The 21,645-nt window shown below is 42.4% G+C and overlaps 1 protein-coding gene across 13 annotated transcripts in view; it reads left to right on the forward strand.

Moving 5' to 3' along the window:
* The window catches only part of rims2a (regulating synaptic membrane exocytosis 2a), a 141,557-nt gene that overhangs the window by 82,452 nt on the left and 37,460 nt on the right, over positions 1 to 21,645 (forward strand). For 8 of the 13 annotated variants that reach the window (XM_069143431.1, XM_069143432.1, XM_069143434.1 and 5 more), the window contains 11 exons: positions 443 to 489; positions 749 to 861; positions 4,209 to 4,339; positions 5,373 to 5,544; positions 5,870 to 6,023; positions 7,952 to 8,020; positions 10,437 to 10,575; positions 10,979 to 11,080; positions 13,438 to 13,554; positions 16,368 to 16,553; positions 18,056 to 18,162. In XM_069143431.1, the coding sequence (XP_068999532.1) occupies positions 443 to 489; positions 749 to 861; positions 4,209 to 4,339; positions 5,373 to 5,544; positions 5,870 to 6,023; positions 7,952 to 8,020; positions 10,437 to 10,575; positions 10,979 to 11,080; positions 13,438 to 13,554; positions 16,368 to 16,553; positions 18,056 to 18,162 (1,337 nt within the window). Of the gene's footprint in view, positions 1 to 442; positions 490 to 748; positions 862 to 1,908; positions 1,957 to 4,208; positions 4,340 to 5,372; positions 5,545 to 5,869; positions 6,024 to 7,951; positions 8,021 to 10,436; positions 10,576 to 10,978; positions 11,081 to 13,437; positions 13,555 to 16,367; positions 16,554 to 18,055; positions 18,163 to 18,487; positions 18,521 to 21,645 lie in introns of all 13 variants that reach the window. The other 5 variants (XM_069143429.1, XM_069143441.1, XM_069143435.1 and 2 more) reach the window with 3 other exon arrangements.

Consider the following 21,645-nt stretch of genomic DNA (forward strand, 5'->3'; position numbering starts at 1 on the left):
TGACTCAGAGCAACTTTGTGTTTAAACTGTATAATACAGACACTTGAAAAGGGGAATCTTGGAGGAGTTGTGTCCTCACAGAATGTGTTTGAGAAGGAGCGGCGCCGACTTGTTTAGTCAACATCTGTTCCTCCTTCCCTCCGGCTCCCTCGTCTCTGGCCTCGTATGGGACCGAATGACGCACCTGCCGCCTCGCTCGTACTCCAACTGTTTGTGAAGAGGAAATTGTATGGAAAAAAACAGCAGCACCTTTGCTTTGTCAATTCCTATAGCTGACCTGCTTTGTGCTGCTGAGGGAGCTGTTGGCTGAATGAAGACTAATGCGGTGCTTATGGTCATTATAGCACAGTGCATTCAGCATTAGCTCAAATTGATCCTCTCCATCCCCTCCTTCTCTTCTGTCTCACACACTCACATTTATTCTCTCTTTTTCTTTTTTCAGAGATATTCCAAGGATACCAGACAGCACACATGCACAACTGGAATCAAGTGAGTCCAGCAGATTTTATTCTATTCATCATCCTAAAAACATCAAGTGAAGGAAACGTCTGCAGGAGTTGTTTTTTTCCCCCTCTGCCTCTTTCTGTTTCTGTCGTTTTCATGACAACATTTCTTGTCCCCTTTGTGTCTCTCGTGTTGTCTGTGTCGTCTTCTCTCTCCTGTTTCCGCCCCTCGTGTCACTGAGACTACAAACTAAAACCAACATAACCACGAGATAATCTTAACCGTTTTGTCTGTGCCCTGTCAGGTTCAAGTTCTTTTGAGTCTCAGAAGATGGATCGCCCGTCCATCTCCGTCACGTCCCCCATGAGTCCCAGCATGCTGAGGGACGCACCCCAGTACCTGTCAGGACAGCTCTCAGTAAGTGACCTCAACTTGACATATAGTGCTACATAATAATCCTGTAGAGGGACTGGAGTGTTAGAGTACTCTGACCACTGAATGAAATGGGATAGTGTGTATAATATTCACATTGTGTATTCATTCTGCAACCCAAATTATGACTTTAATCTCCAAACCATTGTCAGGAGTTCCAGGCTCTGCATCTATCTCTCAGCCTGTTTAGCTGGCCCTTCACCAACTCAGCACAGGGCTGTAGATCAGGTTACGTTGTGTGTTGTCCATTATCTGGTATAAAAACCCTCCTGGGGTAAACGGGTAAAGGGCTACATTAAAGCAGGAGATAAATCAACTCTCAGATTTAGGATCCACATGGGAAACAGCTGAGTGAGAGCTCCAGGACATGTTTCTTCTCTGTATTTATGAGGAATTGTTGGGTTTGACTGACACAGGGTTTGAATATCAATCTGCCCCACACTGACACATATAATACATTGTGTAATACAAGTGCATCCTGTCAGTCATAAAACAAAAAAAAAAGAATCTCCGCAGCCAGTTAAATCTTTTCTCACCCAGATACCTATGTTCTATATTTCTGTGATCCAAAACTAATAACCACTGAAAAATAAACCTCAGAGGACCCTCAGTGCCTGATGAATAATTCTACACAGTAAAGAGCTGTCTGTATGATATTTTTGGAGCAGTCTTCAAATCGTGTCTGTGGATAACAACCGTGTTTAACGTCACTGTGACGCAAGCTTTGAAGCGGAGGAGAAAAGGTCCAAGGAAGACAGACAGATAGAAATGCGAGCCATTGATAATTTGCTGAAAGGGCCGATGCAGAACAAAGCAGAGAAGCACAGGGACAGTTAATCTGCGATGAGGCAGAAATAGAATATAAGATACAAATGAAAGGTGATACAAGGAAACAAGAATGAACCAGCTGGCCTAAATCTTCCAACTGCAAACTTCCTGTTGTATTGTGAGTTTTTGTGTTGTGGGGTTTTGGTTTTATTGCATTTTCTTTTTTTTTCTTTTTTGTTTTGCTCTTTAATTTTGCTTATCCAGAGCCAAAGCCTTAGTAGAAGAACAACGCCTTTTGCCCCTAGGGTCCAGGTAATGGGCCCTGTCTGAAGGGCACAAACTCTGTTTGGTTTTTTCTCATTGACTGTTGACTGGCCTTTTTTTTTCTGTTTCCATACTTTGGAAAATGCATTCCCGGGGAAATGGCAGCTTCAAGTTTCCTCTCCGTGCAGTGCATTGTGTCATTTTCTTCTATTTGAGTTCTTGGTATCACTGTTATGATAACAATTCCTCTTACTCATTTTAACCCATTCACATCATTACTCCCAAGTAGTGCATGCTCAACTAATCCAACACATTTTAAGAGACACTCTTCCATTGCCTAGTTTTTTGGACTGCAGTGATTGAACCTGTGTTGTGTAGTCACTTTTTGGATTTTCTCTCGGGCAATGCAGGAGGGTGTCTCTGTAATTTTTTTCTAGGACAAAGGACTTGGATTTGTTCTGCCTCAGTGTGACATGAAGCCTGGCCTCAATAACTCGAACCCTCCACACATCCACAGAAGGACTCCTCCATGTGCGAGTTGAAGTGATGCTAATTAGCAGATCACAGCTGATGGCTGTGTGGTTTCATGTTGCAGTGAAAAGATACCAAGTTCCACGTCCTGTTTGGGAAGCCAAAGCCAAATTGCATTTTCCCTTCCGGATGACAGTTAACGAATAAGCAAATTGTACCTCCCAAGTAACTAATAAGAAGTTCAAACAGAGCAAAGCCTCAGAGGCTGGAAGGTTTCCCTCTTTTAGTCTGTCATCTTTAATATCAGTCTGTCTTTTTTTGTGCTTTTTGTTTTATGACCATGCAGTCGAATCACTTTGTGTAAATCTGAATTCTTAAATTAGTTCGCCAGAGGGTTATTATGCCTGCTTAAAACTTTGGTTATTTATCTCATGGTTATGTTGTTTTGTTAAAGAGAAACTCTGCTATGTGGTCTAACCAATAGGGAACATTATTCATATGCAGATGTCTGCAAAGATTCACACTGTGGGTTTTCAAATTCAAACACACACTACTGAGTTAGAATTGAGGGGAATGATTAGGTTTTATATCTGTGTATTAATGTGTGTATTCTTATTTAAATATGTTTCAGCTATTACATACTTGATTGGACAAATTGTAAAGGGAACTGAATTTGACTAGTTTACTATTGGATCACATATATTAGCACACAGAATAGGATACACTTATTGCAGTTTTTTAAAAAAAAAATTTTAAATTTTTATACAATCACAGTTTTCATGAGAGTATATTCATGTTTTGCAGTATCTGGTATTTTGGTGGGCTATCAGTTTACAGATTCCTGGTACAATTTGTTTGCCCATTACCCTCGTGCTGTCCGTTTCTGCCTCTATCAGGTCGACTGACTTGTCTTGAATGTTCTCTCTTGCATTGCTGCATGTGTAGCTGTTAGTCTTAAACAGTGCAGGTCCCTTTCCATCATCATATGTGTGATGAAGTATGGACAAGAACTTAGAAGTTTTACTTCTCATTTCATGTAATTTCTTTAAGACTTCAGTTGGACTTTTTTTTCCTTCTTCTAAGTGTCTTCTGCTGGAGTCCATACTTCCGTTTCAGCGTGACCCGTCTTTGATTCCTCTCGCAACAGCATGATTGATTTCTCCATATTGATCCCCATTGAATATCTTAGAGAACATTATTACTCAGAACATCATCACTTGTAGACGGAGCACATTGTTAATGTTAGAGCATGTTGCCCCTATTATTTCACTTCAGACAATGTTAGGTGAAATGACACTAAGGCTAATTGCATTTATTTAAATTGTAATAAACTTTATTCATCACTGCAGAGGGAATAATAAACATAAACAAATAAATACAAAAAAAAAACTTTGACATAAAAGAAAAAAGAAACACAATGCATACAGATATGGTATATGAAGAAGCACAACACATTACATTCATTAAAGGAGGGTCTTGACATGTTTAGCATTGTCACACCATATTAACACTGATATAGTAAATTCCACATTTTAATGACCTGTAAAGCTTTGAAAAACTGTCCCTCCAAGCATGTGACCCGACATCATTTTACCAGCTAAACATATTTTCCTGGAGGGTGAATACAGGAGAAGACACCACACTGAGGTCAAAAACTGCACGTTAAAATAGAAATGGGACGTAAACCCATTAAAAGACGACATAGATGCAGAAACTTCCCCTCTGACTTGATGAAGCTGTCTTCTCCTGCATTATTCCCTCGGTGTGTTTTAATTCGTCTTGGGCCCTGAGCTGTCTCTCAGCAGGCTGTCTCTGCTCTGCCCCCGCAGGTCAAACTGTGGTACGACAAAGTGGGCCATCAGCTAATCGTCACCATCCTGGGCGCCAAAGACCTGCCAGCCAGGGAAGACGGCCGGCCCAGGAACCCTTACGTCAAAATCTACTTCCTCCCTGACAGAAGGTAAGAGAAGAAACAGTTACCATGATTTCATGTGTTTATTTCATCTTCTTTTGTTATGTCTGTACATTTCATTCACTGGGACACACAAACTTTAGTGAACAGAGTGGACTGATAATCATTTTTTGAAAGTAGATTATGTTTTAATGTGCTAGTTTCGGGAGCATTGATGTGATGCACAGGGTCACCTGTCTGGTGCTGTGTTCCAAATAATGTACTAACACTCACTCTTGAGTGCATCAGTGCGTTCACACTGTCAAGTACAGAAGCATGCAGTGCTCTACAAGCACCAGGATGATGCACTCACTTGGTCCAAAAGAGAAGTGTGAAACGCTGGACGCTTTCCACCCTAAACGGTCGCCATCTTGAGTACGTAGAGGAAGGAGCGGTTCTACCGACATAAAGAATTTTCAAATTAAGACGTCTGAGGAAGCTGCAGCTGTTCCTGAACACAAAAGATGTTTTTTTCTTTGCACTTCTGCTGCTGTATAGAAGCCATCAGTGTGTGTTATTGTGTCTGTTAAACAGACACAATAACGCATACATTTCTGGGTAAAATAATTTAAGCTGCAGATACTTTGGTGGGTGATGTGTTCACATGCTGAGGTCATTTCCGGTCAGTTCAGAATGCCGGTGTGCGATTTGAAACAACATTACTTGGTCAAAATTCAAGTACTACACAAGTCCTAACATGGAAGAACACTTTTCCCTCGTGTACCGAAGTATGTCATTTGGAAAACATCAATAGCTTTTTTCCATTATCATCTGGAGAGGCTGTATGAGTATCTGTGGGTGTATCTGATTACATGGTTGGTTGTTAGGAGTAGATTTGCATCTTGTTAAGCAGTTTTTCCTCATGCACTGATGAGGAAGTGGATATTTAGATGGAGATAGTACAATCACCACGCCATCACCCTCCTCATGGGCATGCTCTGATGCTGTGCTCTGTGCTGTGTCGTGTTTTTGATCTGTTGTATTCGTGGCTCTTACCTATCATGGTTGTAAATAAAAACAGTTTGAATTATTGTTCCTCCAGCGACAAAAGCAAGAGGAGAACAAAAACAGTAAAGAAATCCTTAGAGCCCAAATGGAACCAGACCTTTATGTATTCGCCGGTGCACCGGCGGGAGTTTCGGGAACGCATGCTGGAGATCACCTTGTGGGACCAAGCCAGGGTGAGGGAGGAGGAGAGCGAATTCCTGGGAGAGGTAAGAAAACCAAACCGCACCCATCTGGGACACTCACTGACAGCATCTCAGCTTATCCTGTTGAATCGGGTCAGGCCCTTCACAGAGCTGTTGCCCAACAGAAGGCGTCTGGTGGTCTGGCCCTTGTCCAGCATGGACAGGGTACTTTTGTTGTTTTTAATTTCTGTATAAACCTGTTGCAATATGTAAACAGAAAGAAGATGTTGGGATTTACACACTCTATGAATGTTGTGGCACATGTGCGAGATGCACGTTGCTGCAATTGCTTCACTGAAGTCACAGATAAAAGCTACCGACGTTACCGAAGCCTTTTCCCCTTCACCAGATCCTGATTGAGCTGGAGACGGCTCTTCTTGACGATGAGCCTCACTGGTACAAGCTACAAACACACGACGTGTCCTCCATCCCACTCCCACGTGCCTCCCCGAACGCACAGCGCAGGCAGCTCCACGGAGAGAGTCCAACGCGGAGGCTGCAGAGTAAGTAACACCTCCGTCAGCGACATGTATCGGAAAACCTGCTGAAATTGACAGTAGAGAGTCAGAAAGTATAAAACCTGTAGGGATAAAAAAAAAAAAAAACGCACTCTAATGCAAAGAGATATGAAATATCTGCAGTTGATTTTCTTGCGTGTAGTGTTTGACAGATACGCAGTGCAATACAAGTATTTTCAGGGTCTTGATACCTCAGTGATGAGTTTGGCTTTTTCTTTTGTACCTAAAATAACGTGTGCTGTCATACAAATAAATTTGTGTCAAATGCTAATAACACTAAACAAAATGAAATGTTCAGCATTAAGTTACATATGATAACGATGATAAAACGATCTGTAATATAACTATTTTCATTTCCAAACGAGGAACCGCGTCGTTTCACCCGTTGCCTTTCTGTTTCTGCTTTACTTTATTAAAGCTTTAACAGCCGTTATAGTTTCTGCTTGTTTTGTTTTTGTTATCCATGCCACATCAAAATTACTGCTTCTGCTTTTACAGACAAAGGCTCATATTCATACAACTCAGGTAAAGGTCCCTGCACATGGCTGCACTCCGGAGCATTTGAGTGTTCTCCTGTCCTCTTTAAAGATGCATCCTTGTGCCCTGATTCTCCTCCCTCTTCTTTCCATGAACACAGCATGTCTCTGCTGCTCAACATGGATTTCAATGTGGGGAGCTGGTGTACATTTTCGGACCGCTCGTTTGAAATTCACACAGGGTAGCAGACGTGTGCACGCTGCGGGAAAGCAGAGATTTCGGACACAGTGGTCTCTCCTTCCTTCTCTGTGTGTTCACCTGTGAACTGTTTCACAACCCCGACCCCACAACCACCTCCTGCAGTACTGCATTCGACCCTAAAGTGATGTTGTAAAAACCCAGGCTTTCTGATAGCCCTGGCAAACATGATATCATTTGAATATGATCACCTGCTTTTCCTCTGTCATGTATATTCTTTGTTGTTTGTCCTGTTTTGAATATTTTCATTTTTACAATTGCACAAAATGCTGTTGGCACTTTTTATACCCCATTCTGCTTTGCTTGTGTTTGTGTGTCCTGAGTGTGAATATCTTCCTGAAATCGGAGGATAATAGATGACGGTTGCTTATGTGATAGTTTATTATTATTTACTTATTATCTTAATCTTACAAAGCATAAGTGGTATATTTAAAACTGAAAAAAAAAATATAACACTTTGATTATGTTTATGCATTAAACATTACTTTATCCTATGCAACCCCCCAGAGTGGATGGATGGGAGTTAACATGCTTTAGATGACAGTTCAGTAGTCGGTGTTACGCTGGTCTGCTTCACTGTCCTGCTTCTTGTAGACACTCATGACTTGCTTGCTCCCCCACCAGGACGATTTTCTGGCCGTTTGTGTTAGTGTGAGGTGAAAGAGCTGACAGCTGTAAAAAGTTTTCAGCCAACTAAGACGAGAGGTTGGGAGTGGCACTGCCAGAGTGCAGCACTTGTCATTTCTAAAAAAGCACACTTGTCCATTTGATTTAAGTTGACTGAACAGTGAAGGCGGTGTGTGTGTGTGTGTGTGTGTGTGTGTGTGTGTGTGTGTGTGTGTGTGTGGGGGGGGGGGGGGGGGGGGGGGGGGCTGTGAATCCATATCACTCCTCTCATTCCGCCACCTTCACATGTGCATTGGATGATTGAATGTGCCATTTGAAAGTGCCACAGTTCAGATGAAGAAAGAGCTGCTTTTTTTGTCGGAGTCGAGCGGTGAAATGCAGCATGATTTGTTTCAGTTGGAGCCTTCACTTAAACCAATGCAGATTACAGTCAGACCAGGGGGGTAAAATATTAATAATATTATATATAATAATAAAATCTGGCTAAATAAATGAACAAGGGAATGAAAATAACTTCTAACTCTCTTTCTCTCTGTCTCTTTATCTGAAAGGATCCCAGAGGATAAGTGACAGCGAGATCTCAGACTACGATTGTGAAGATGGTGTTGGGGTAATAACAGGTAAAGAAACAGGTCATATTAACATGCAGTCCAAGACTTATCAATGCTTCTGAGTAAATTGTTGTACAATTTAAGGGAATCTGGAGGGAAAGTGACAAAACAGTTTTCAGTGTTTAATAGGTGTCTCACCATCCTACATTATCATTTTTTTTGAATGAAACTAAAATGATCATAAACTTAGCTAACCTCACTCATATAATTTACGATCTGGGCAGCTTACAATCACAATTATATCTGATATTAGCAGGGTAAAATGATGCAGCCCATCAGCAGCAGCACAGTGAGGGAAGCAGCGAGCTTTTGTCTGCCTCTGCACTGCTCGCTGCTGTTCTGCTGCTCTCACTGAGGCTCAGGCAGGGCGCCCATGCTGCACATCAGAGGAGGAGAGTCAGAGCAGCTACCAGCCAAAGAGACAGCGAAGACGACAGCCAGAAAGAAAGACCGAAAAGTACTTTAAATTTGCCAACATGAAATATTAACCATAAGAAAACAATGCTGAAGAAAGTAGTAAAGCTGTATGAAATAAAAAAAAAAAATGGCTTCCTTTGGTTTTGTGTTGCTAAGTAGTGGGTACTTTGCTATTGTCAAGCCAGTGTCATTCCTCTTATTCTGTCATTTGAAGACCACAGAAAATGTGCTGACCTCGTTAAAATGCATGATGGAAACAGCTGCCTGCACCGTTTCTTAGCATGTGGCGAGTTTTCCCATCTCTGTTAGCAGATTTCAGCCACAGAGAAGAAGAGAGGGAACGAGTACGAGAAACAGAGACAATATACATTATGAGAAGAGAATAGATTCAGTTACTGGAGCAAAAACTGGCTGCCGGAGAGACAGACAGTCCTACAGAAGAAAAGAAAAGAGCATCAGCTTGGACTTGCTGATGATACTATTGCTGAGGGAAATCCTCCTTCAGCCTCTTTAACATTCTCATCAGCCCCTCGCTGCCTCACAATGCCAGTCCACCTCACTTCTTTCACAGTGGAGGGAAAACCCCTCCTGGTTGTGCGCTTCTTTTTACTCCATCACATCTTATCCTGAGTCTTTGCATTAATCTGCTGTCACACACTTACTTTCAAAAGGGAAAGAAAAACAGTGTTTTGAAATCTTTTACTATACAAACACAAACTGGCAGGATGTTAATTGTCTGGTTCACACGGTACAGCAGGCATGTTATTAGTGAAGGGCGCAGTAATGGTTACTGTATAGGTTCATAAATTGACCTTACAATTAGACTCATAGAATTTTCTCTTTTAATTTTCAACATTTACACAGTACATTTAACATTGCTTTAACTGTCAGTCCTGGTTCCTACTGCTTCCCTGATGCAGCCGATTCTTCTTGTTGAATGCCATTAATTGTCAGCAAAGGTTTCTCCTCTTTATATGTGCTTAACTGGCAGGCTGTACTCATGCGTGAAGCAGCATGTGAAGAGGAAGAATAGATTTAATTTGGCTCTGCATGGAAGTTGATTGCTCCGCTGCAGGAAGCTCAGTGTTGGAGCTGCTATTTAGAAATGGCAAATGTTTTTGAACCATTGTAAAGAAGATCTATTGCTCATTTCTTTTTGTTCCTAGCTTTTGTTTATTAAAATTAATAGAAGAATGGTAAAAGTACAAAATTAAATGTGCTATTAGAAATGTTGCAAGCAAGATGGATCATTTAACTTAAAATATTTTTATAGAATTATTCCATCTACTGCACATAGCTACCGCCAATCAAAAAGGAAATCTCATCATATTAATATGTCAGACTTACTTAGGTGAAGGTCAACATTTCTTTATCATTACCTCCAATTTCTCCTCCCTTTCCTTCTTTTCCAACTTTTAATTCAGGCTTTTCTTTAACTCATTTTAATGTGCTATACACTCTATTGAATATCAATCAACTTTAATAGTGCTAAGCATTGACCTTAACCATGACTGCTAGCCACGTCTGATTATCGGTTAATGAACTCTTTCAAGTTCAATGGACTAATCAGTCTAGCAGAGAAAATTCATTATAATGTTTCAGATTTTTTAAAGGCTATTTTCATGTTTAATGCACAATGTTAACACAGCAGATGAATTGAACTTTTGTTGAAACCTAGTCCTCATTTTCGGAATGTAGAGACTCAGCATATTGAAAATAGGGAATCTATCACCTGTGCAGAATGGCATTTAGCATAAGTTTGAGAAAGTTTGGTCTCTTTCCTCGAAGTTATGACAGAATGTGATCAAACTGGATCACTTTTCATTAACCAGGTACACAGAATCAGCTATTTCACTCGCTCAGAGATGTTGTCAAGTTAAATAAATGCAGAATTTCCTCATGTAATTTACAATAAACCAGCAGCACACAGTTAAATAACCAAACCCCCTCTCCCTCATGATCTCGTCCCTCCATCCCTACTTCTCTACGTCCATCCTTCTCTTCACAGACTACCGGACGAATGGCAGAGACTTCCAGAGCTCCACGTTGTCTGTCCCTGAGCAGGTCATGTCGTCTAACCACTGCTCTCGGTCGTCTGATATAAACCGGGCGCGGTCACGCTCTCCCAGCGTCCCCCCACCCTCCAGGTAACCATCACTCAGGACACCCGAAGGGTGATCCATTTATTATGGTTATGTTCATGTAATTCTGATGTATTTTACACCATCAGTTTTTATTTTTGAACAATTGAAGAAGGATGTCTTAACTTCCTTGCTTGGGAACCCACAAAAATGTGACAAACTTTAGTTGCTCAGTTGAAAGGGATACTATTTTAGCTTACTCTGAAATTAGTCATCAATTTGGTTGGAGCACCAAGAGCTGCTGTACTCGCTCTGAGTCCACATCACCTCTATGTAATATGTAGCATTACTTGCTGTAACATTTTATGCCTCAGTTAAACAGGAGGCCATGTGACACCTTGAACAGTAGGGGGCAGTCTGTGGTGTCTAAACAACATGAGGGGTGATGCCGTCCGCTTCTGTCACACAGCAGAAGTCTGGACCCAGCCTTTGACCTTAGGCCTTCTCAGTACAGCTCCTCCACTAGAGTGGAGCACCACAGTGTGTCTGAAGATAACTACTCACCTGACAGGTACACACACACACGCACACACACACGCACACACACGCACGCACGCACGCACGCACGCACGCACGCACGCACGCACACACACACACACACACACACACACTATGCAGCTTACACTTGTGTGCAGTAGATGCATGCACATACGTGGGCATGCATGAACAGACGCTGGCGAGCACAAGTGGGCTGCTGAGTAGATGTTTCTGCTCGCGTACACTTCAGCACGACGCCGTTTGCTTTAAACTCTCTGGGAGCTGATGTTGTTTGAGTATTTTTATCTGTCTGGTGTGTCAACTTTTAAAGAGCAACTTTCTCCTTTCCTTCAAACTAGATTTAATCTGACACAGCGCTGTGGAACACTATATTGTTGCTTCCTCTATCTTCTTCTACTCCAAATTTCCAAAGGAAAATGTTTATTATTGCCAAAATAAATGAACACACCAAATACCCAATTATAAAGTATGATTTTCAAAGATGAACATGAACACCAGACTTGAGTAAGACTGCACTGCTTAAGAGAAGTGATTATCAATTCATCTTTTTCCCATCTTGGAATCAGGAGCCTGAAATTATGCAGGAAACATTTGCCAATGCTGCAAATGCTGAGTGCAGTATTCAGTATTTACATGCATTTCACTATCTTTATGGAAGAGGTGGTCAAGGGGAAGTGGTCAGTTATCCTCCATCAGCACTTATTTTCTGTGAGGGTTGGAAAATGTTGCTCCAAGTGTCCAATCATAGCTTTGGCACTGCCAGGCCGCAGCTACTTTCCCCCGTCCAATTAACTTTATTTGATATTTCTGAGACTCGGCCTAAATCAGTGTCAGCTGCAGAAAATGCACTTATCTAAATTGTCTGGGACAGTGCTCACTTGAGTGTATTTCAGATGCTTTAATTAACAAACGTCCGGTTATTTATTGAAAACAGTTGAAAATGACACAGGAAATGAGTCACAGAGAATTTGGCATTGCCCCAGAACACCAGCATTAAAACAAATATTCTGTGCAATTTTGATAGCTTTCTGTTACTTTGTTCAAAACTTGTGTCCTTTTCACTGTCTTTTCCTCCTTTTTGAAATGTTCTTGAAGTTTCGTGTGTAAAAGAAGAAATCTTATGTAATAGCATGGTCTTAAGTTGTTTAAGTGACACCGAGCCAGTTGGGGTGATTGGACTGTGCAGCGGTGTTCTCTCCTCCGTGGATGCTGCTGATGTGTTCTGTGTTCCCTTTGTATCTGTCTGTGTGGTAAAGCTAAGGAAGACTTCTCCTCACCATCCGATTTCTCAGCTTTCTCTCAGCTCCTATCTTCCTCGCCTGTTTCTCCTCTTTGAAACGGTTACATCAACCTTCCCTATGAGCTTTCTCCGTCTCTTTGCATCCTGTTTTCTTTGAGAAATTCCTCTCTCCCTCGCTTTCCTCACCCCTCCATCTGTCTGCGTATGATTTTGTCTATCTCCAATCCTTTCTCTCTCTCTCTCTCTCTCTCTCTGTGTGTTCCTCCTCCTCCTCTGCTTCTTCCTCTTCGCCATCTCAGATCCATCTCTGTCTTCTCTCCTCCCTCCATGTGGTTGCAGCCATTTTCTCACCCTACCTCGAACCAGACATACTCAGCCTATTGATGATCCTCAGCAGGACCCCAGGTAGATTTTTACCTGAGCTTGCATGCAGCCTTATCTCTGCACCTCCACCTTCCAACCCCACATCCCCTCTGCACCGAGCAAGCCGAATCTTTTCTGGAGGAAAGCTTCCCTTTGGGTGTTGAACACATGGCACTGGCACTATGACAATGAAATTAGGACCCTTATATCCACTAAGTCTGACTGCAACACCTTTTCCTTTCCATTGTCAGTGCCATAAAGGTTGTGTTGTAGTGTGAGAGTATATATTTCTTCTGCAGAAGATTAAATATATACACAAGTTTAGCAGTGCAGTATATTGAATAGAAAACAAGCCACCTCATCCATCCAGTATCAGCATCGCTCTCTTTCACTATCTCATTATCACGTTCACATTCTTCTTATTTGCTCCAATAATCAACCATATGTGCAGGTGTATGACCTGAAAGAGCAAAATGTGTCTCTTCTTGTTTCATCTCGTCCCCTGAAAGAGTTACTATGGCGATACTGCAAATGGATAAGTGTAATGTGGTTGTGAAGTTTTGTCCAGCAGAGGTGGTTTCTCTTGAAATCATGTGGATAAATTCAGTCAGTCAGAATAGTAAACCTTCAGTTTAAAGTCTGTAACGGAAATCCAGCTGTAAATTCCAACTTTCTTTGCAGGTCCGTTTTTCTTATGTTACTACCTCCTCTTGTAGTGGAAAAAAAAAAATCAAACAAATGCTGACTAGTTGTGATTTTTTCGCCAGCCACAACCACCGTGTGTACCCGATCTGCCGAGAGGAAGCAGTCAGGTTACTGCGTTCCACTAGGATGGCCCGTGCCTATTCAGAGGGCGCCTACTCCTCCGACTATGACTTCGAGAGGTATTGACATGCACTGCTGCTGCATCTGTGCATCCGCCATCTTGTGGTCTCCTCAAGTTGTCCCTCGTCCGTCTTTGATTTATCCGTGATCATACATGTGATGACAGAAAATGATATCCTGTCTGATATCGTTTTTTGTCCCTGAGTCATCACAGCTCTGGAGTTGTGTCGATGTACAGTGATGCTACACAACTGCCTCCGTATGTGGAGGCTCAGAGCTCCTTGTGTTGCTGATGTCAGCTGTATGTACAGTATACTGGTCGTGGAGTAAAGTGCTGGCCAGCACTTGACTGTTTCTCTGTTGATGTCGTTGTTTATGTACCCATGTACATTATAACAGCAGTACGTTGACCAGTGGTGTGTGTGATTATTAGTGTTGTCCTTTTTTACATGCTGTTGGCAGCTGTCTTTTACCCATCCCCACAGTAGCATCTATGATGCAGATTTTTTTCGGGCTGCACAGTAACTTTAAATTCTGTGTTCAGCTTTTGGCTTCTTGTGTTTTGCCTGAATGGGCTGCCTGACTCTTCAAAGCACCCATTGAAAGGCCTGCTGACAGTGACACCCATCCATTCCCAAAACTCACGCCAGCGTCCCGGTCCACCGATAAAAAGAACTCCCATCAGCCCCTCTCCAGAGAAATGTTGTAAATGACTTCAATCTCCTGCCTGCTGCCATCTGGCTTTCAGTCAGGAATAACGTGACGTTTGCGCCATTTCTCTCCTCTCCAGGAGGAAAAAAGTGATGAGTCCTCAGAACTCAGCCTGACTGACTTTATTAAAGTGTCACAAAGTTCCCCTAAGGCCCAGCTTGGCTCAACTTCAGGCTCAGCCTATAGCCCAGATACATTGGCCACTAACGGGAGCTGTCTGTCTTTCTTTCCTTTCTTTTTATTTTGGTCTGAACTGGAAGAGAAAGGAAAACAGCAAGCATCTCTCTCCACAGAGGAGTGGAATAGATTCCCCTCTTTGTTTCATTAAGTTTGTTTCTGTCTGTGTTCAGGCAGAGGAAGAACTGAAAAGAAATGAGGGCGGAACACAGAAACAAAAGGCACGTGGAGAAGGGCAATGAGACAGAGATGAGCAACAGAGAGCATTAGTGGACTTTGAGCCTTCTGGCTAGTGTTTTAGTTTATCTGACTTGCCTGCAGAAAATGTTTTTCATGGTTCTGTAGTTTAAGTGCATCGCCCCGCAGTGAACCTTGAGTGGGACAACCATCACAAATCCAGAATCCAAGAACAGAAAACTAATGTTTTGGACTTTGTTGGCATCCATCCAGTTAGCAGTGCTGTTTCAGAGTGCAGTAGGTTTTTTTTGTATGTCAGTTGTATCCATCAAATTACACCTAATGAGATGTTTGATTTGTAACAGACTAAACCATCATATAAACCATTGTCCATAGCGATCGTATGCTGATCAGTGTAGATACAGCGTGTTTAAAGTCACTGACTGATGTGCCTCTGTTTAGATATTTTAGACATTAAAAGGACATCTCCTCTACTGGACAATGTTTCATGCTGCAAAGGCCAACAGACACTACAAGTCAATAAAATTAATCTATTACCTATTTGCAACATTTTTCAACAAAGTCAAGACTCAAATATGACTTAAGTCTTTTGGTGTCTGTTGGCTCCCTCATATCTGCAGTTCACAGACACCAACATGTCTTCTGCTTTTCACCCAAAAAATGGGTGCAATATTTTGTTCAACACTTCTAGTTATATGAATCATTTTTTCAAATGGCTTAAGGTCTTCGTGCTGGTAAAGTATGGACAAAGTTTACCCAACAACGAGCATGTTCTAACCCTGGTTTGTCTCTGTTGAGTATTTCCTTCACTGTTTTGATTTGTGCATTAAGTTCTTCTCTGAAAATGTCTTTGTTTCCTTGTTATGTCTGCAAAGGTAAACAATATCCCTGTGTCGAGTGATTTTTAATTTAAAAACGTCACCTGCTTTTTTTCCTCCAGCTCTTCAGACCAACAAGATTTGCCTTCCTCCTCACTGTGCCAAAAACACTCACCATGGTCGGCCATTTTTCAGGAAATCATAGATCTAACAAGCCAAATGTTATGTAAAGATGCACATCACTTTTCCTTCACATTTCACTCTACCTCAAAACAGACTCACCTCTCACGCATAAGTACACAGCACATAGTCCCTGTTTGTTTTTCACATCCTGAAGACTCCACAGTTAATCCTCCACAGGGACCACAAACTACACAGAAGCCACGCAGTCCTCTGTCGAAACTGTTCACCTTAAAAATGAAAATATTCAGCCACTCATGAAGAATACAAGACAACACTGTAATGTGAAAAGCACAATGTAAAGAATTGTATGCAAATTGAACTCTACTTTTTATGAAGTTAAAAATGCTAACTTAAGTAACCACAAAATATTTTAGATGTCAGTTAATTAAAATAATTGTCAGCTGTACATGCAATTCTGCAGCCTTTAACAGTAACATTGAAAAGTTGTCTACTGTTTTCTCAGAGTTTCTGAATAATTTCATTCGGTAATTTGCTTTAAGGGACCATGTCTGTAGTCTTGCATGCTTTAGTACAGTTTCTGCAGATCATATATACTTTACATAGCAGCCAACTGTCTCCCAAATAGTTGATAATAATGTGAAGTGTATGGGATTGGTAGTATATCAACCAACAATACAGATATGGTCCTCAAACACATGCACCTTGAACCTTTGAGGGTGCAACACATTTCTTTCCCCTCCATACTGTCCACCCTGCCAGCCTTACTGTCGCAGCCCTGCTGGAGTCCCACTGAGTGCCTGCTTATCTCTCAACAACCTCTGTAGGAACCACGGCGCCATGGATAGACACGAGTATCACAGCAGGTCCCGCTCTGCAGACCAGCGGCCCACTATAGAGCGCCCCACGTCCCGCTCGCGCTCCACTGAACGCCCCCACGACTCTTCGCTCATGAGGTCCATGCCGTCTCTGCCATCTGGGAGGTCTGCCCCCCCCTCACCTGCCTTGACGAGGTGTGACCCAGATCGGAGAGGCTAACCAACGTAGCACAGAAGTAGACAGGAGTTTTAGTTGTACAATCATTTCCTTTCGGCACAGCTATACTGCAGGGAGAAATAATTCAAACACTGTGTTATAACATCAAAAAGTAAAGAACCACAGTAATATTATTAGAGTAAAACACACTTAATACATTCAAACTAACATTGTAATTCTAACACAGACGCCTTGTAATTTACAGTATTTAGGTTAGTTAGAGCAGCGAAAAGACTATTTACCTACAGTTGTTGTTTGTCTGAACAGATTTATACAGTATATAAAAATGCTAGAAAGAAGACTACCTACCAGCTCGAAGATAACTTGTGAAAGTCTTTGATCCTTTCACTCCCACGTGAAGTTTAAACCAGCCGTTAAGTTTATTTCTGCCTCCAGAGCTGCTCCACCTCTGCTAAATGTTTGTACAGCTAAAACTTTTCTAAAGCTGAACCAGTTCAGACCCTGTCCCATGAGCTCCCACCCACCTTGAGCCTGACTAACTCAGTATGAACCACCAAAAAAACCCACATCACACTCACCTACCTCCCAGCCTCCCAACACCCTGCTACCCTGCCTCACCTCACCTCGCCTCGCCTCACCTCACCTCACCTCACCTCACCTCACCTCACCTCACCAGCCTCCCCCTCACGTCCCCTCCGCCCCCACGCCACCCCCCGACCCCACCCCCACCCACCAAGCCACTTTCTGTTTTGTCCCAAAAAGCCCCGGTGGATGTGCTGTATGTTCTGTACACATATCCCAGCCACGGCGATCCTGACACCGTCGATAGCTTGCTGACTCGTTTTATTTTGGCACACACTGCTCATACATTCGTATAACAGTGATGGGCCAGCAGTTTTTACTTTTGATTTCATTACTAACATCAACTGGTGCCGTTTATCCTGTGATGGCATTCTGTCTTTTGTGTTTGTTTTTATTAATTTTTTTTATTTGAGTTGAAGCCCTTTGGGGAGCATCTGAACGCATGGTCTGCTGTCTCTGCATTGAACTCTTCTCTCCCTGCAGCTTGATGAGTCGACTGCACATGCGATTCACACCTGCCATTTTTTATTGCAGCTCAGTTCTCTACAGTTGATGTATCCATCCACTTCCATGCCATGTGCCAAACCTCATTGCTGTGTGCATTGGTTTTATATTACGAGACACATTGTAAACTTTACAATGGTCCCTTCATTTGTACACTTGTTGCCTTCTGTTGTGCCTGACGGTGACTTACTTACAAATTGTCTGTGATCTAAATATACTTCAAATTAAAACCTGACACTAGATAAGCACATTAACTCACACATTGGACTTCCATTATAGTACATAGCTAAACTTCTAATGTTGCTCAAAGACTAAATCCCTTTGCTTTTGTCACACTGTGATGTGGGTGCGACACAGCCTGGCCCTGCATCCACCAGCAGCTCCTGTCCTAACACGTGTCTCACTGCAGTGTCCACCACTGTCTGTCATGTAGGGCACATCCTCGCAGCGGCTCGGTCCACACCAGTCCCACCAGTACCCCCATGTCCAGTAGACGAGGTCGGCAGCTCCCACAGCTTCCACCCACAGGGAAGGACAGAAGTAAGTCACCTGCATGTATCCTGTCTGTATTACAGGGTTTCTGTCTGCGTGGAGACTTAGTGCTCACATTCAGTATTTTAAAATGATGTCGTCTTTTTGGATGACCCAACTGTTGGGGGCTCAGGAAGAGCTTTGGTTTTATTGCATTTGCTGAGTCTTACACTTTTCACACCAAAAGCAAGGATGATTATTTGCTGATGTAATCGTTTAGTTTAAGCTATAGATCTTATGTAGAAGGATTTTTTTTTAATTTATGTTTCATGGGTTTTTACTTTTGCCTTCCATCCATAACATCTCTACTCGGTTCCTTTTCCATTTCTCTCAGAAGATGGAGACGAAGGAACAGAGCCTTGTGAAGGTCTGTACCTGAATATGTAGGTTTAGTCCTTCAGACTGGGAGTGCCGGTCGAGCTGCACCTCACTCCGACTCTGAAAGCCAAAACCCGGTCTGCAACGGCCGGCGGTTCAGGGGACACAAAACTTGATCCGTGCACCATGAACCCTCCCGCTGTTGCAGTTGTGTTTTTAACGTACAGTTGAGACGTCCTGTGTCATTGTGTCACCTGTCTGGATCCTATTGGTTGTATCGCTGTTGTGTTCAAATGTAGCCTCCTTTTATTTATTTTTTTTATTTGAGTTACACTTTAGATATTGTTATTATTGTCTGCGGATCGTTGATGTATTATTACTATCTGGACTGCTGAGATACTTTTCTGTCTGCATCTGCTAAACACAGTAAACTCCAGGCTTTGAATAATAACAAAGACAAAAAAGTTTGAACTTCTTCACGATTACAAAGTGACATTTGAAGTCATTTCTGTTCCTCAGCACTCCTTTAGCAAATGTTACGTGTTTGTTCTAACAACTTGTGACGTGTACTTTAAGAAGCACTGTGATGGACGCTATCATTTTACTCGTGATTTTGAATCAGATGCTATGAAAACAAAGGCTCTTTCAGGTTTCCAGTGACTGAGACAAAGCTAGAGAGAGGGGAGGAAGCTCATGCAGTTTTTGGAGAACGGTCGCACAACTCTTTCATCACTGTCAGGGTCCACCAGGGCTTTCCCCTGTCTTCTGTGTAGCTACCAGCCAGCCCCACTCTCTCACCATCCTCTTTACTCTCTCCTTTACTCTCTCTCTCAGCTCCACCCTTTTTCTTTATCTGTGCCATCTTTTTATCACTCTGAGTTCTCTGTCTGGAGCTGTCCATCGCTTCTCTGTGTTGCCTTTTCTTCCTTTTTTCCTCTCTCTTCCTCCCCTAATCACTTTTTCTTCTGTTTCTCTTTGATGGGCAGTCTGTCTTTTCCCACCTCACCTTCTTTCTTTCTTTTGTTGGTGTCTCTTTCTTCCCCGCTCTCTTCACAGTATCTTTCATGACTGTGGCGGTGTGTTAGCAGTGGGTGGAGGTATTGATCTGACCTTGTGCTGTAGTTCCCACAGAGCCGTATGGTACCTAGCTTATGTAATGCAAATGTGTGTGTGTGTGTGTGTGTGTGTGTGTGTGTGTGTGTGTGTGTGAGAGCGTGTGTGTAGCTCTTTATGGACTGGATCCATACTATCGCCCCTTGCTGGTTACAGCGAGGGGCTGGTATGTTGGTAAACTGCCACCTTTCTGTCTCGCTGCTGTGCCTCATGTTATAACTGTATATCTGCACATACCTGACTGTTCTGCATGTTGTCTGTTTATGCGTGGCGGCCTCTAAGAGGGAACAGGGGAGGAGCACGGAGCTCCTGAACCCCAAAATGGTCGCCCAGGTGTGTTAACCACTTCAGAAACCTGCTCTAAAGAAATGTGTTTTTCTTTTCCTCAGAACATGCATTCATGCCATGTTATTTACTCATCAGATATCATAAGAATGGAGTAAGGGCACTGCTTTGTTGTGGGGTGAGAGAGTAATGTACGGTACATGGTGATGTACACGATTCAACCACAGGCTTGAATGAGCGGCCAGACTGTTGGCTGAAACAGGAGTCCCCGCAGTTTCCACTTCCTACTTCTCCATCTGTTCATGTGGCATGCTTCTATCCTTTGACTGTGTGCTGCTATTAGTCAACAGTGTCAGGGCTGTAGTGCTCACTGACTCAGTGGCTATTCACAAAAGGTCTCTTAAAAGCATCATTGTGTTTTTAAAGTGTCTGTAATCAGTGGGTGATCTTGTGCAGGCTTCTCTAAGAAGGTTGTATGTTGTATTTTGAGTACAGTAACAAATGAATGGTGTAATTAACCACACAATGTGCAGTTTAATTAACCAAACCTTCATAGCATTTCTCTACAGTTACTATTATAGTTGTGGATATCAGATCCTGGTATGGCTGGCTGTGTTTTTGCGTGCAGATCTGTGGGTTTATGTGCGTCTGCGTATGAGCTCATGCAGTATGAGGTGTCATATTAATGTGACTTACGAGGTTTCCGAGCTCCATCATTTCATGGGCCTCCATCTGTCTCCCAACTAGCAGCAGACAGTGAGGACAAACCCCAAGGCCCACCGGTAAATGGAAGGAAAGGCAAGTCCTCTGAACAGTGTGATGCTGTGATTTTGCTGTGTGGGCTATCTCAGCTCTTCTGTGACTCTTACTAGCAGCTAAGGATCTCCATGCTAAGCTACTCTGAGTAATGCCGGCCTTGTTATTGGCTTTTGAACTCATAAAGTTCCCCATTTCTATCTTCCTTTTTGCCCTCATTTCATCTAATACATAAACTGAGTGTGGTTCATTCCTGTTGAGTTAATATGGATTGATCAAATTAGAGACTTGTATGTAGTTGATGTTAATACATGCAGAGTGCTGTGATGTCTGCTGGTCTGTCCTTCTCTGCCTCCAGTGCGGCCACAGAGCTCTAATCTGCCCTCTACTTTAATACTAATTAATTCTGCTCAGCTCCACCTCACAAAGACACAGCTCTCCATTTCCATTGTGAAATTGCCAATCATTTTAATTAGACATGGATTATTGAACACATGTACACACACTCTGTTCAAGCACTCCCATAAGACTGGCAGTCTTTTCCGTACATAACTCATGTTTAGGGCAGTTCTGCCAAAAACTGCAGGAAGATGAATTATTTAATCCCTAGTAATCTCGTTTTTATGTTAGTGTGCAGCATAAACAACAAATAATCGTTAAGTGAACTGTTTCCGAAACCGTATGCATTGCACTTTGCTGCAGACGTACTGCAGAGATTAATCTCTTGTTTTTTTAGACTCTGAGGTGTTGTTACCTCTGTTGGCCAGCAGATGGAGCAACGTTCTTAATCTTTGACGAGGAGCTGTCCTTGATTTCAGTGCTGAAATGGCAAAGAGGTCTTTGTCTGTCTTACTGCTCTTTGCCGAGGCTTTTTATTATCATCACACATTATATAACATATACACAAAGGTTTTAAAACAAAATATCAAAAGATAAAGGTATCAGAGAAATGGTAGGGAAAAAGATCTGACACCATATTTTTTGCCTAATCGAGCAAGATAATCCAAGGTTCCTCTAATT

This window comes from Embiotoca jacksoni, unplaced genomic scaffold, assembly GCF_022577435.1.
Source record: "Embiotoca jacksoni isolate LCO1_2020_lvr unplaced genomic scaffold, fEmbJac1.0.p SCAF_11, whole genome shotgun sequence".
In the NCBI taxonomy this organism is placed as follows: Eukaryota; Metazoa; Chordata; class Actinopteri; family Embiotocidae; genus Embiotoca; species Embiotoca jacksoni.